This window comes from Sturnira hondurensis, unplaced genomic scaffold (genome assembly GCF_014824575.4).
Source record: "Sturnira hondurensis isolate 20B ecotype Veracruz unplaced genomic scaffold, ASM1482457v3 Scaffold0016663, whole genome shotgun sequence".
NCBI classification, from domain to species: domain Eukaryota; kingdom Metazoa; phylum Chordata; class Mammalia; order Chiroptera; family Phyllostomidae; genus Sturnira; species Sturnira hondurensis.
The window spans coordinates 12194239-12210005 of record NW_028089294.1 but is presented as its reverse complement, the minus strand read 5'-3'; the positions used below and the strand labels follow the sequence as shown (position 1 = coordinate 12210005).

At 47.9% G+C, this 15767-nt stretch overlaps 1 protein-coding gene across 3 annotated transcripts in view; it reads right to left on the bottom strand.

Moving 5' to 3' along the window:
* CAPN14 (calpain 14) overlaps nt 1-15372 on the bottom strand; it is a 37190-nt gene extending 21818 nt beyond the window's left edge. For 2 of the 3 annotated variants that reach the window (XM_037066859.1, XM_037066861.1), the window contains exons 1-8: nt 15304-15372; nt 6372-6630; nt 4982-5051; nt 3793-3911; nt 3521-3657; nt 2962-3136; nt 2323-2388; nt 312-397 (exon numbers count right to left, since the gene is read on the bottom strand). In XM_037066859.1, the coding sequence (XP_036922754.1) occupies nt 312-397; nt 2323-2388; nt 2962-3136; nt 3521-3657; nt 3793-3911; nt 4982-5051; nt 6372-6587 (869 nt within the window). In that variant the 5' untranslated portion in view covers nt 6588-6630; nt 15304-15372. Of the gene's footprint in view, nt 1-311; nt 398-2322; nt 2389-2961; nt 3137-3520; nt 3658-3792; nt 3912-4981; nt 5052-6371; nt 6631-10242; nt 10299-15303 lie in introns of those variants that run through there. The other variant, XM_037066860.1, reaches the window with a different exon arrangement.
* Nucleotides 15373-15767: the final 395 nt, after the last annotated feature.

Sequence of the window (15767 nt, the reverse complement as noted above, 5' to 3'; positions counted from 1 at the left end):
GGCATAAAACTACCTACCTTATGATTACATTATTCAGAGGATTAAATGAGATAAAAATCCAAAGGACTTGGCACAGTACTCGCAAGCTCTTATGAACATTTGACTCAAATTACTACAATGAATGAGAAAACAATCTACACATCATGGACCATTTTATAAATGTGAGAGATTGACTGTCACACCCTGAAAACGTTCCCAACACAGCCTGAGACCAAGGGAAGAACACCTAGAATCTGTGTGCAGAGGGCAACCTCCTTTGCAGGCTTCACCTCCCCCTTCCTCACCCCTCCCAGCCAGTCTCAGAAGCTCACCTGTCACTCCAGTCTCCTCTCCACTCCACCTTCCCCCAGGGGTTCCGCAGCTTGACTAGATATTCAGGCTTGCGTTTGCAGGTCACCTGCACAGATGAGCAGCAGTTTAGGTGGCTGGGATGGGTGCCAAGTGCACATGTTACAGATACCTGGGTGAGATTCACGCCTGCAGATGAGACTAAAATGGAAGAGCAAAGGCCCTGAGAGCTGGCAGAGGAGGAAACAGCTCTGCTACTAACAAGCTATGAGACGTAAGGCAAGTTACTTAACCTCTCCATGACTATTTCCTAATACGTAAAATGAAGCTAATAGTCACAACTGCCATAGCAGATTGAATGATGGACCCCAGAAGATATGTCTTCCCAAAACCTGTCAATGGGATCTGATTTGTAAAAAGGGTCTTTGCAGGTGTAATTAAGAATTTTGATATGAAATCACCCTGGATTCAGGTGGGTCCTAAATCCCATGACAAGAGAAAAGAAGGGAAGAAGACACAGAGGAAATGGGTATGTGAAGATGGAAGCAAAGATTGGAGCTAGGCTTCCCAAGCAAAGAATTGCTGGAAACCACTGCTAACTGTAAGGCAAGGAAGAATTCTCCCCTAGAGCCTTCGGAGGGAGTGAGAACCTAACGACGTCTTTTTTTTTAATCCTCACCCAAGGACATGCTTATTGATTTTAGAGAGAGGGAAAGGGAGGGACAGAGAGAGGGAAAGCAATATTGATATGAGGGAGAAACATTGATCAGTTGCCTCCCATATGCACTCTGACCAGAGACTGAACTTGAAACCTTGGTATGTGACCTGACCGGGGATTGAACCCATAACCTTTCAGTTTATGGGACGATGTTCCAACCAGGGCAGTGATAACATTTTGATTTCAAACTCTGGAATTTAGAGTTCGGGGCAGCCCAAGGACGCTCATACACCTACTCTCGGGGGTGTTGTAAGGACTGAGTTAATGTTTGTGAAGCAGTTAAGCCAGTATTTGGCACATAGCAAATGCTAAATTTTGTCAAATACTGTTAAATAAATATAGAACAAAATATAAACATACAAATATTTAAAAAATATAAATTTTTCTAAATAAGTGTGAAAATAAATGTAAAGTTCTTGTTACCCACACAAAAATGATTCATGAATATCTGGGAGGAAGAAGAATTCAGGTATGAGTTGAGTTCAAAAAATTTTGAAGCAGAATTAAAGGGAATCAGAGGACTTTTGGTAAGTAAGGCTTCTTAAATGTCAGAGGTTCTTTAAGATTGACCCTACTGATTTCTTTTCTCCACATTCTGCACATGCTGTTCCTTTAGCTAGGAATGCCCTTTTCTCCTCATACAAATCTACCACCTTTCAGTGCCAGCTCAATGTGACCACCTCTAGAAAGCCTTTTCTGGCTTCCCTCCAACCCAACCAGGTGAATGTCTTCCCTCCAACCTCTGAACTCCTTAAGCCTTCTTCTCCCAGTTTCTACTTTCTTTTTTATCATTTTCAGATACGGGTTTTCTCCATACTTGACTGGGAGCTCTCTATAGGTGAGGTCCCTGTCTGATTCCTCTTTCTCTCAATGCTTAGTAGAGCTCAAAAGGTAAATAGCAATGGAAGGAAACTGGGAAACTTGAAAAGGCATGAGGAACAAGCAGCAATTTGGGAGGGAATAGCCAGTTATAAAGGCTATCCTGGGCAGTTTGGGGAGGGGAGCAAAACTCACGGAAGACTGTGAAGCACAGTGGGGAGAGATGGCCAATTGGCTGGGGCTTCCCCATGGAAAGAGAGGTTGGGACGATGCACTGATGGTGGCAAAGGCCGGAGTCCCCACTTCACCCCAGAAAAGAGGTCCAGAGGTATGCGGAGTCCCACCAGCTTTGGCAGGCCCTGGAGGACCTCCAGAGAATTTACCCCCAGACTAGACACACATAGTAACATCCACCAAGAACACCCCCAGGCTTTGGTAAAAAGCCCCAGGAGAGAAGCAGAGGCTGAAAGGAAACAGAGGGGGGAGGTTCCACCCACCTTCCAGATTCTTATGACAGTGTAGGCATGGCCGTCCACCAATCCGTTCTCCAGCACCCTCTCGCTCTGTACAGACAAGAGAGCACCTGTCAGTCCTGCTGGCTATGGACTACCCAGGAGTCATGGGGGCCCGGTCGGCTGAAGCAGGGGTTATGAGAGGGGTGGAAGAGACCCATGCTGTGCTGTGTCACCTTACAGTTTTTATGGCTTTTCAGCACCCAGAGTCTCGTCTGAGCCTTTATGTCAGGGCACTGCTCTGCAGTGATTCTAAACATTCTGCAGAGGACAAACCCAGACTCAGAGCCACTAAATGGATGTGTACAGTGACACAGTGGTCATTAGTGGAGGCTCAGCTGAACTCAGGGCTCCCTGTTCCAGTTCCATGTTCTTGGCTGTTATTAAAATTAGACAGCTGAGCTGTAAAACACCTTGCATGTGGTGGACCCTTAACTGTCAGCCCCTTTCCCTGCACACTCCCTTCTCCTCTGCTCTGAGGCTGCTCTGGTTGAACATAGGGCTGTAGGTGCAGGGGTTTGTGGGAGTCTGGGGGCTCACGCTGAGGTGACAACAGTGACTGGTAGATGAAGAGAATGGCAGCAGAGAAGAAGGACCTCCAGACGGCGCACAGCCCAGTCTCACCCCTAAGTAGGTCTGGCAGCCAATAAGGGTTTTGCTGTAGGTGGCTCGGGTTAGGATGTCCCAGAGGTTTCCAGGAGCTTCTGCCAGGTTGATGGTGGTTGTCACCCCACCAGTGAAGTCCAAGAAGGCATCAGACACCTGTCCACGCTGCAAGTCTTCATAGGAGCCACAGAGCCTGCCCAGGGGATAAGTAAACATAAGACGAGAAGGAAAGGGGCATTTAACTGCAGGCTGGGGTGATCTAAAGGAGCCTTGCTTGGTTATTCCCTAGGAATGTGTCTGCTACCCCTTCCTCCCAACCTAGTGCTCAGAGTTCCTATCCCTATTAACAACTGTATCCATTAGGGAAGGCAGAATTTCTGAAACCTTATTTAGATGGGGTGACCACTACACAAAAGTCCCTGGACATGTCTGTTGCACATTCACTGAGTCATGCCTCAGTATCTCCCTTCATAAACTTTACCTGCCTCCTCTTGCCCTCCCTCAACATTGATGGCGAGACAGAGACAGGGTGAGGGGGAGGGAAGGAAAGAGAAAACATTTCTCATGGTTGTCTTACTTTGCATAAGCTTTTTCCAGAAGAGCTCCCCAGAACAAGTTCTTGTAGGTGGAAGAGACGAAGACCAGCTGACCAGCTTCATCCACGGGCAGTAGGTCATCTATCACCACAGGAACCCACTTCCCAAAGTGCCAGAACTAGAAGAAGAGAGTGCCCACTGGTGAGTGAAGATTATGGTGGAACACAGTCAGCCAAGGAGGCAAAGACGTGGCTCTTCCAAAAACCTTCTTTCCTACACCCCAACCCAGACTGGGCATTAGGAGGATACTCACCCAGAACTGGAAGATGCCAGCATAGTTCTTGGTGAAACTCTGATTCAGGGGAACAACCCGGCTCAGGATGTCCTGGTGCAAAGTCAGAGCTTGCAAAGCAGCCAAGAACCAGCAGTCACCTAAGCCAGACAGCACACAGTGTCTGCGTGGATGCACTGCACATGCACACACATTCTCCAGGTGTCTGCATGGATTTACTGAGGATTTATTGCATGCAAGAAGTGCCTGGTATCAATTGCTATCCCTTCTGGGCATGTAGCCTACTTCAGGAGAAGGGAATTATATACTGGGGAGGAAAAGGATGATTGAGTACAGTGTGGTGCAGGGGGGTACATTGGCTGGAATCTATACTTGAAAATAAGAATTGAGCCATATTCCTGCACCAGCTTTTAGCTCCCCAACTGCTCCATCCTCAGGAACTTGGACCCAAACACAACCATACTTTTCTAATTCCTGTCTCTGTAACTGACCCATGTTCTGGGAAAGCCTTGACTCTCTGGACTCCACTTCCCTGTCTGTAAAATGGATATTACTGCACATGTGCCTCCCCTCATAAGCAAGTCTTGTTTCTATTACTCTGAAAAGAGAGTTGGGTTGAGAAGAGGCCTTCTTGGATCCTATTCTGGGGCACCTAGTGACAGGCATGCCGAGGAGGTCTCATTACAGCGACTAGAATAGAGTGAACATTTTCCCAGGATAAGATGTAGCCCTGTCAAGTGATGATGAAGATTTTCACTAGGCAAGGTTTGACACTCCCATGCATCCAGACAGGACCAGTTGTTATCCTGTTCCCAGCAAAGGACATGGCTAGTGTTCAGGTGGCCATTTCCCCATTGCAATCTCTTGGTTCCCCTCTTTCCCATCACTGTCTTCTTGGGCTGAGCCAGGCTCNCTGGGGCACCTAGTGACAGGCATGCTGAGGAGGTCTCATTACAGTGACTAGAATAGAGTGAACATTTTCCCAGGATAAGACGTAGCCCTGTCAAGTGATGATGAAGATTTTCACTAGGCAAGGTTTGACACTCCCATGCATCCAGACAGGACCAGTTGTTATCCTGTTCCCAGCAAAGGACATGGCTAGTGTTCAGGTGGCCATTTCCCCATTGCAATCTCTTGGTTCCCCTCTTTCCCATCACTGTCTTCTTGGGCTGAGCCAGGCTCACAGCTGCCAGGGGCTGTGCACACTTACCTACCAATCCCTGGCACAGATCCAGCCTTCGGGCGTTGGCAGAATAGAATTGGGGGTTGCTGTGCAGTTCCTGCGGGGACAGACAGAATTGTCCTTCTGACCAAGAAGAAGCTCCTGGAGCTGCAGTGACCATTGGGCCCCAGACTCATGGACTTATGGGGACATAGATAGAGAATAGATGTATGTATATGCATATATATGTATATGTAGAAGTAGAAGTAGATGTAGATGTAGATGCAGATGTAGATTAGATGTAGATGTAGAAGTAGATACAGTGTAGATGTAGATGCAGATGTAGATTAGATGTAGATGTAGAAGTAGATACAGGGTAGATGTAGATGCAGATGTAGAATCAGGGATGTCCCTTCTATTTCTCACCCCTCCTTAACACTCATATAAGTCAAGTCCTGGAGAATTCTATGTAGACACCGAGAAATGGCACTTATACCAAAAAATAACTGTTAGGGGGTTTCTGTTAAAAGTAGAAGTACCTCTTAAAGGGGGCATTCTCAGATTCTAAGATCTTCCCATTCTTATTCTCCCCCTACTCCTCCTTCCTGCCCCTAATCCCAGTGCAGTGGCCTCTGGCCTTCCATGCTCAGACGTGGACTGGGCTGGGGCGGTGCACAGGCAGCGGGGCTGTGCCCAGGGCCTGCACCACCCTCCCCAGTCTTCTCGTGGGCACAGTTCAGTCCAGGTCAGGTGTGTGAAAACTGTGTCAGCAGCTCCCAGGGTTTCCTGGAAGAAGTAAAGTCTCAACAGCCCTCTAGTTCAGGAGGCACACTTGGGAATCTTACGCATCGTAGGGACTTAACAAGTCTGGCTTTGATGGTGAGAGCTGACGAGAGAACACAAAGAGGAGAGTCTGCAGCATGGGTTGACTTGACCGTGTTCTGGAATCTTGCATGTAAATCGAGTTTGGGGGAGATGGATTGCTTTTGAACACATTGAAGAGTTGCCTTTGAGAGGAATTGTTGATGCATGTATAAAGTAAAGAATACTTATGTACAGTGATGAACAGTTTCTTAATTTGTGAGTTTCCTGGGCCTGCTTTGGGAGGAGTGGGGTGAAATGTTAAAATGTGTCCCTCTGGCAGATGGCATTGGCTGTGACTCAGGAGGCTTGCCATCTCCGATGAAGCTCAAGAGCACCTTGACATATTTTTGGCTGCAGCTGCTCCGTATTTCAGGCCTGGGGGAGGAGCTACATCTCAGACCCCTCCCAGGATCACCCCTGGTTCTTCCTGGAAAATGGGCATGTGGGGATTTCCTTCTCACAGGCACCAGTGAGAGTAAGACCGGATATCCGAAAGCCCAAAGCCCTCGCAAGGAAGGTCTGGGTCCACACACTTTGTGTGTGTGGTTCGGAAGCCCCCTTCCCAGCCCCTTACCGGCGGCCTCTTCCACTGCAGGCGGGGCGGCAGCTTCCGCAGCAGGGACCCGCTGCCGATGGAGCTCAGGATGGCCGGGAAGCTGCTGTCTTCAAAGAGGCAGCCGTTCCTCAGACACCTTTCCTGCAGAGCTTCATAGTCCTGCTTGGGGAGCTGTGAAGGGCCCCCCATCGGGTCCTTCTCCCCTCGGCCTCGCCAAGGTGGCCACAGAGACATAGCAAGAAGTGGATACAAGCCTTCTGGACGGTCTCTGTTGCTCCTGAAACGGAAGGCGGATGTTCAGTTTACTTCCTTCCTTAATGCTTTGGCACTTCCCACAGGGAGGAGGAAGGAGATGGCGAGGATGTAAGAAAGAGAAATTAGCCTGCGAAAAAGAAATAAGATGTGTATGCACTAGGAGCTGCCTGCGAACATGTCTGTACAAAGACGTACTCCTATACGTTTGTGGGGGTGATGCGAGGCTCCTCCCTGTCTGTCAAGGTCTTGCCTACCCCCAAAGTCCCCTGGAGCCCCCCGGTCTAGGGAGCCTTCCTTGAGTGCCCGGCCTTCACGGAGTCCCCCTCATCCTAACTGTTGACTCACCATTTACCCCATAGAATACTCTACTACTTATCACTAGTGAAGGACTTGCATGCTTTTGTTTCCGATTTGTCACAGAAATTTAATAAATTAATAGAAAAATGGAATTTAAAGATAATATACAAAATACAAGCCCTCTCTAACCGTTCAACCAGACGGTAACAGGGGCGGAGCCAGCAGCAAACAGGGTCGGGCAGGACAGGGCCCCCGACCCAGGCGTGCAGGCAGACGGGAACCAGTTGGGGTGCGGGGCAGACCGCAGGCGCATATTCGCGCACAGTGAGACAGACCACACAGGCCCCAGGGGGCGAGGGCTGACGGCGGTGGCACACTCGCGTGCAGTGGGACGAAACGCCTGGGCCCGGTGACGGCAGCAACTGCGGCACCGGTGAGGGCCGTGGCGGAAGGCGGCAGACAGGACGCCATAGTCCCTCTTTGACCCCGCCCCCACATACAGCGTCACAACCCAGCGACTTAGTTGCCCTGCAATACCAGTGAGAGCCACTGTCCCTCTTTGACCCCGCCCCCACATACAATGTCACAACCCAGCAACTTCGTTGCCCTGTTCTAGTGAACACTTTAGGGCTCTGATCCTGCTATGGAACAGGCACGAACAACCCAAAAGATGGCCCAAGAAGAACTCAAAGTCCCAGAGCCAATAACTCTAAGCGACCAAGAAATTGCCAGCCTCTCAGAAGCACAATTCAGGACACTATTTATCAGGATGCTCACAGAACTGGTAGATTATAGTCACAAATTAGAGAAACAAAGTCACAAATTAGAGGAACTTATGAAGGCTAAACTAATTGAAATGAAGGGAGATGCACAGGAAACCAATAGTGATGGAAAGGAAACTGGGACTCAAATCAATGGAATGGACCAGAAGGAAGAACAAAACATCCCACCAGAAAAGAAGGAAGAAATGAGAATTCAAAAAAATGAGGAGAGGCTTAGGAACCTCCAGGACATCTTGAAACGTTCCAACATCCGAATTATAGGGGTACCAGAAGGGGGAAAGAAACAGCCACGAGTGGAAAACGTATTTGAACAAATAATAAAGGAGAACTTCCCCAGTCTGGCAAAGGAAATAGACTTCCAGGAAATCCAGGAAGCTCAGAGAGTGCCAAAGAAGTTGGACCCAAGAAGGAACACACCAAGGCACATCATAATTACATTAGCCAAGACCAAAATGAAGGAGAGAATCCTAGAAGCATCAAGGGATAAGGGGACAGTCACCTACAAAGGAGTACCCATCAGACTGTCAGCGGATTTCTCAAAAGAGACCTTACAGGCAAGAAGGGGCTGGAAAGAAGTATTCCAAGTCATGAAATCCAAAGACCTACAGCCAAGATTGCTTTATCCAGCAAAACTTTCATTTAGAATGGAAGGACAGATAAAGTGCTTCTCAGATAAGGTCAAGTTCAAGGAGTTCATCATCACCAAGCCCTTATTATATGAAATGCTAAAGGGACTTATATAAGAAAAAGAAGATGAAAAATATTAACAGTGAAAGGACAGCAAACACACAGTTATTAACAACCACACCTAAAACAAAAGCAAACCAAGAGGACAGCTAGATCAGGAGTGGAACCACAGAAATGAAGAACATATGGAGGGTTAGAAATAGGGGGCTGGGAGGGGGAGAAGGGGGGAGAAGGGGGAGAAGGGGGGAGAAGGCACAGAAAATAGCATAGAGGGTAGGTAGAAAATAGATGGGGGGAGGGCGAGAATAGTGGGGGAAATATAGAATCCAAAGAACTTGAGACACGTGGTTATAAACTAAGGGGGGGGGGAGAATGGTGGGGGAGGGAGGGTGCGGGTGGAGGGGAATGAAGGGGGGGAATAGAACAACTGTAATGATATAATCAATAAAATATATTTAAAATAAAAATTAAAAAAAGTCAGATTTCAACAGAAGTAAAACTATCGGTCAATTGCTATAAAACATTCCCAACACTTACCCTTGGTTTTGTACATAGCTCATCAGCACTGCTAGTGACCAGCTTGTGGAATGGCCCTATCCTCCGTCCCTGTGTGGGCTCCACGCTGAATCACGTATTAAAAGCTACCCCGTCTGATACTGGGTGTTTATCCCCATGGGGTTAATACAGGTGGAATGCTCTGTCTCACACCATGACTTCTCTCTGACCTGACGACATCTGACTCCAGCGGCTTTTAGTCGTCACAGAGGCAAACACACTTCCTGGGGGAAGGCCCAGCACTCTCCCAACCTGGTCACGGGGATTCAGAAGCTCTTACTCAGGTCTGTGTTTTTCCCTGAGGTGTTCTTCCTGATAAAGGTTATCGGGCAAAGCTTCCTGCAGCCTACCCCTGCTTCTTTGTCAACAAGTGTCTCCTACCCCATTTACATTTATAAACCAATGCGAGGTCTCATGAGAGCAAGATTTTACTTTTTTGGCCCTTCAAGCCTGAGCAGCAGTCATGTACTGCTTGTGACGTGACACGTGATAGAAGGTCCCTCGGCTTCAGAACCCGACCCAGGCTCATGCCCTCCTTAGCAAGTGCTGGGTTGCACTTGGATTCTTCTCTGAACCAGAAAACACTGCGTGATGTTTGGTGACAAGCCTTGGTGCCTCCTGGGGCTCAGAGGAGCAAATGCCCATTGTAAGACCCTGTTTCAGAATGAGGCCACACACACAAGTATTATCCTCTTTTTGCAAGTGTTCCCAAGTCACCTTAAAGAGGGTCTAGACCCAGATGTGGGCGGTTGTCAGTTCCAGCAAGTCTTCTGTGTGTTACAAGCAGGGAGGTGACATGAACTTGCTCCCAGATCGTCACAGCTCTCTGCAAAGGGCCAAATGGCTCTCGGAAATTCATTTTAACTGCTATGTGTGAGCTGTGTTGGAGCAGGCCCCTAAAAAAGATGATGAAAATGAATATGGAAAGCTACCTGGGGCACAAGACATTAGAGCATGCAGCCCAAAGTCATGCTTCCGGTGCCTGAGAGTTCCTTCCTGGGCCCCCAGAGGGTGTGAAGACTCCTGGGTCATGTTCTTCATGTCAGGATTTATTTGCACTTGGCAAAGGCAGGGCAAAGCCTCAATCTTCACTTTTGCCCTTACTGACTTTGCTTGCCTTGTCTACAGTGTTAGGTGCCAGGGAGAGCTCTGTGACGGTGAGATGGGCAGGGTCTACCTGGGGCTCCTGATCCAGAGGAGGGCTTTGAGTCTAACTAGCTGGGGAACATTGAGAAGCATCGCCAGGCAGGACACATGAGCCTGTTTCGTGCCTTGAGTCCCTGCCCCGATATTCAGTTCAGTCAGGTATTTACCAAGCACCTGCTACGTGCTAGACACTGGGTCCCTGCTGGAAGCCTGGCCCTTAGTCCACCTAATAAGGGGAGAGTGGGGGCTCTGGAAAGGACGCAAAAATGTAAGAGTCATGTCCTCGCTACAGGTGCTGCGAACCTGTAGCATCCTCCTCGGGGTGATTGATTTCCGGAGAACTCTGGCCTCTTGCCACAAACCACTGAGTCGTCCGAGGTAAAATTGGAATAGAAACCTGAGCTCCTAGCACAATGGCTCTGTCTGTATGACAAAAAGCACGAGCCTGAAAAAGTGATCAATGCCCTGTTCTTGACAGTTGGAACAAAAGAGCAAGACTGACTATGGGCCCTGCCTGATTCATCTTGGGTGGGGACTGCACTTCTTCTGTGTAATAGCCCGTGTGCAGTGGTCATGGAGCACTACATTTACAAGCGGAAGACCCACAAGCGGCCAGGCGGCCACCTCTTACCCATGTGGCTGTGGGCAAACCCCTTACCCTCTCTAAGCTGGTTTCCTTACCCATAAAATGGAGATAACACACACTATGTCTATTCTTAGGACTCAGAAGAGATAACTATGCGAAGTGACTTGAAAAAACTCTAAAGTGGGGGTTGACAAACTATGGTCCCCGGGCCAAATCTGGCTCACTACTGGGTTTTGTTAATAAAATTCTATTGAAATACAGCCATAGGTTCCTGTTCACATATGGCTGCTTTTGCAACATACAACAGCAGAGTCGGGCCCTTGCAACAGAAATTATTGCCTATATGCCTAAATATTGATGGCCTGCCTTTCACACACAAGTTTGCTTAAAGCAATGCCTAACTCGGGTGGATTGCCGCTGCACAGTGCTAGGCACAGGGGTAAGCTCCAAGTAGGAAAGTGGTTAATTACATCCATCACCAAGAAGTTTTCTCAATGTAGCAGAACTTTATCTCTCATTCACTTACTGATTTTTTGCTTTTGCAGACATTTTATGTTCACAGGTTATTGTCATGTCTCAAAGTCTTAGAGATGGGGCCTGCCATTTCTCTCTGCCAAAGTCTCTGTTTTTCAGATGTGATGACAGCGGACAGTCCTGGACAGCTGTCGGGTGGTTTCGTGGCTGCCGACTACAAATAGGAACCCAATCTCTAAGTACAGACCATGCCCTGTTCATTAAAGAGGAAATGACTTCGCCCAGTGAATGGTTTAAGAGGATCTTGAAAGTTTTTACTATTTAAATATTGGTCTAATTTAGATTTAGTTTTTGACGGGAGACCCAGAGAACTCATCTCCATGGTTAGAGCAGCTGGCTGCCTTTCAGGAAACAATAAAGAATGTGGCCCGACTATGAGCTGTTGAGAACAAGAACAAACAAACACTTAATAAATGTTCGCTGACTGGCTGACTGAGCAAATAAACAGATGGGTGTTTCTTCATTTGTGAAACGTGAAAAATGAGATAGCCTGTCCCCCCTCCCTGAGCCCCGCCCCCACTCCTCCTGACTTGAAGCTGAAGTGCCCTAAAGATGTGAAGCTGTTCTCCTGTTGTTCTGATTACCTCCCCAAGAACCGACTTGGCTTAAGGCTTGAATTTAGAGGCCTTCTTAACAGCTTCCCTTCTGATCCAGACTTGTTTGGGAACTCCTTTCTGGGGCAGGAGGTTCTGGGGTCCCAGGTTAAAGGACCCTAGGGAACACAGTAAAATCAAAGTCAGTCTTCAAGGAGGGAGTCCCCAAAGGGAGCATGCACCTTGGGCATAGCCTGGGAAGAGAAGAGGCAGGAAGCTCCCTGCCTTAGCTGGTGACGCTAGGGGATCCTCTGGGCTGGTCGCACACCTATGTGGGGATATAAGAACTTGGCTGGCGGAGCTCCCTACCCCCTCTGAACTGCCCTGTCTTCCATCAGACTCCATGACACACGGCACAGCCACAAACCTCTGTACAAGTGTAGACAGCCTACCACTCCCAGAACGGGAGTGTGCACCTTGAGTTGCCATGTAGTGGAGACAGCTTTCATCGGGCTTAGGAACATTCACTGGGCCTGCGTGGAAGCCAGACCCTGATGTCACTTCTTAAAGATAAGCCTAATGTCAGGCTAGAGGGAACTTGGCGGTCACTATGATCAGTGCCCCACTGCACAGGTAACCTCTGAGCAGTGCCTGCGGGCTCTTGGCCAGCTCCGCAGGACCAGGGTAAGCCCTGGGCATCTCTTTGGCACACCTTCTTCTTTTCTTTCTTACCAGCTCCTCAAGCAGAACATCAGTGGGGTCTCTCTGTTCCCCTCAAGCCTGCTTCCATTCTTACAGTCCCCACCCGGGAGACACCAGCCCCCTACTATTAGGTCGTTTCCTACCCTTATTTCTCTACCACCTTCCATACATTTAAAGGACCAACGCTTTTGATCTTTCTTCTTTCCAGAACATTTCAAAACATGTTTGAGTTGAAATAGGAAAGAGTCTTAAAACAGAGTGAATCCATTCCTCGTATTTTTCAGGAGTATTTGAATCTTAAACGGTCAGATGTTGAGCTGCATTACCTGTCAGACTAAAGCAGCTTTTCCTCCTCCTGTTGCTGAATTTCCTGTCTGACCGGCCAGGTCACATCCCTCTACTCTGACCCCACAGTTCATGGCCTTGAACCGAAAGGGTCAGGGTCTCAGTGCTCCAGTTCCTTTCTGTATAAGCAACCTGCAACTCTACCCCAACATACCTTTTACCTGCACATAAATACAAGATGTTTCTTTCTGTCTATGGTTTGAATTGCATCTATCTATCAAAACTCAGCTCAAGTTCCCCTCTTCCCCAGAGCCCCGGACCCGCTTTTTCTTCTCACAGCTGAGGTATCTCACTGACACACCGATGTCTGCACCTCAGAAAAGGTATTGTTCTAAGGACCGCTGAGCTCGTGTGACAGGTAGGGAGACTGAATGAAGCTGCCATAAAAGAACACTCCTGTATCAGTTATGACTTAGCACTTGCCCTGTGTTCAAGTTCATGAACTAGGGAGAAGGGTGTTGGATAACAAGTGCACCCCCTCACTGATCCCCCACCCGCAAAGCTCAGTCTGGGACTTAAGAATGGATGACCTTGCATCTTAGGTTGTGATTTATGCTACTCCAGAATATCAACCTTTGCAGTTATAAACCCGGGCAAAATTTTATAAAAAGTAAGTGAAACAAAAATAATTTTTAGGAAAACTGTTTAGCACTAAATACCAAACCTAAGTGTATACATATCTATGATAATTCCATTCCTAGGTATTACCCAATAGAAATGCTTAAATTTATGAACCAAAAGACATGTATAAGAATATTTATAATAGTATTATTCAAAATAGCACCAAACTGAGAACTAGCAATACGCCCATGGATTAAATATTGGAGTACATTCCCACAGTGGAATATACAGCACAGAGGGCAAACACAGGGCTTGTGGGCTGAACCTGGCCCTCTACCTTGTATTATATGGCCCAGCACCTTGTTTCTACCTGGCGACGGCACCAACTTTCTTGCCCCTAGTTAAGGAGTAGTTACATTTCCACAGTCCTAAAATTACACTCGGCCCTTTGAAGGCAACCATGAGGCTGCTGTGCCCCCGGTGAAAATGAGTTTGACACCCCTGCTGTACAGCACTGAGAATAAACAAACCAGAACAACATGCTAAAATACGGGTGGAATTTGCATGGTACTGAGTGAAAAAGCCTAAACACAGAAACTCCACGATTCTCTTTATGTAATTTTCAGAGAGAGGCCAAACCGATCATGTGTTACAAATTAGTTCAGTGGTTGCCCTTGAGGTGGAGAGATTTATCACACACCAATGATGCCATGAATAGTTAAATCAGTTCTATTATTTTCTATTGATTGTTTCAATGGTCAGGAGAGAGATTTAGAAGAGAATTTGAAAAGTGGTAGATCATCTCACTGAAACACGGCTCTCTTGAGTGCTTCATTGTGGGCTGAATGTGGCCCTAGATAGTAGAGGCGCAGGACAAACTAGAACTTTTGTTCTCAAGGAGTCCCAGTCCCACAGCTGGGCTCTCACTCTAGAGGGAGTGAAAGGTGCTCACTCTGTTTAATGGTCGGTTCCCAACCCATCCAAGATACTCTCTTTTAGAGAGTGAACTGGGGTGTCAAAGATACTCTCTCACCTTGTTGAGTCTGGAAGATCTCCCCAAACCCCCCAAATCTAGCTCTACCCTGCTGGCTCAAGCTAGGATCATAGTTCCAGTTCCTGTATCTGACTGTATCTGACATTTCTGAAACAGAAATGTTTAAGTCATAACCAGGCTCAGTCCCACCTAAACAAACAGTATCTTCTCTCTCCATAGGAGGGGACTGATTATAAGCTGAGCTGCCTGCTTTCTTCCAGAGTCATCCAGGGCCTCAGTTAGTGATCTCAGATGCCCAGAGGCCAGCAAACTGCTCAAACCTGTGTGATTTCTAGATTTCTCATCTAAGTGGGGGCCCCTCCACCCCCGCCCCTCAGTGATAACTATCCCATGAAGGACTATTTTGTTCTCAATTTGTCCGCATTGACTTCCTCACACCTGACTGCACAGAGGAAGTCAAACTGGCCTTGCTGCCCACTCACACCCGGAGAACATCCTTTCTCCTGGAATACGTGCGTCCTTCAAGGCCCCAGGCCACCTCTAGACCCCTTCCAAAATGGGCCTTCTGAAGACCCCTCCAGACCCTCCAGAAGGCCCCTGCAAGGGCATGAACCCTGGGAAATGGCAATGCCTAGCAGTGTCAGTAACTCCCCCAAACGACCGTTTGTTTAATAGAAACCAGAGCTGACAGACCTCCAGGATCCCTTAGGCCAAAACACCCCCTTATTTAATGAGAAGACTGAAGCCAAAGGGCTGAAGTCTATCCCTCAAGTCACACTGGGAAGCAATACCAAAGCTGAGAACCAAATTCATGTCTCCAGACTCCAGGGCTCTTTCCAGAAAAACTCTGACCTGCAAAGTTCAAATCAGAAGCAGCAACTACATTTCTCTCACCTCTGAACCCAGACCCCTGCAGAGGATTCTAAAGGCTCTGGACTAAATTGAACCCACCCTTGGAGGTAAAGAAATGTACCTGCACAGGAGATCTTGCTTCTTCAAGCAACTGGACAGGGTCTAGTCTTGATGCAGTCAAACGCCTGCTGCCCAGGCCATTCTTATACATATATACGGTCCTTTCCATGCACAGGGGCTCGCCCAAGAGTCTGAGTTCCCACCTCCAGAGCTTTGGCTCCTCCCCATTGTGCCTTCTCTGGAAGGGAGGGGAGCCGCAGACCTTTGTGATGGTATCACCCAAATCTAATCATTTTCTTAGAATGACAGCCAAACGGAGCTTGTGCCAGTAATGCTTTGACAAGAAAGAGAGTTAGTCATCTTCAGCTGTTATGACATTCTATGACTCTGTTTGAGGCCTGCCTTGAGCAAACATTTAAAGGTCAAGTTTATTTCTGGCTTTCAGACCCACTTCCCGGTTGAATGCCTTACTTTCTGGTAATTTTTTTCAGGGTCCCAGTGCCCTACATTAGCCTGCCCTTCCCC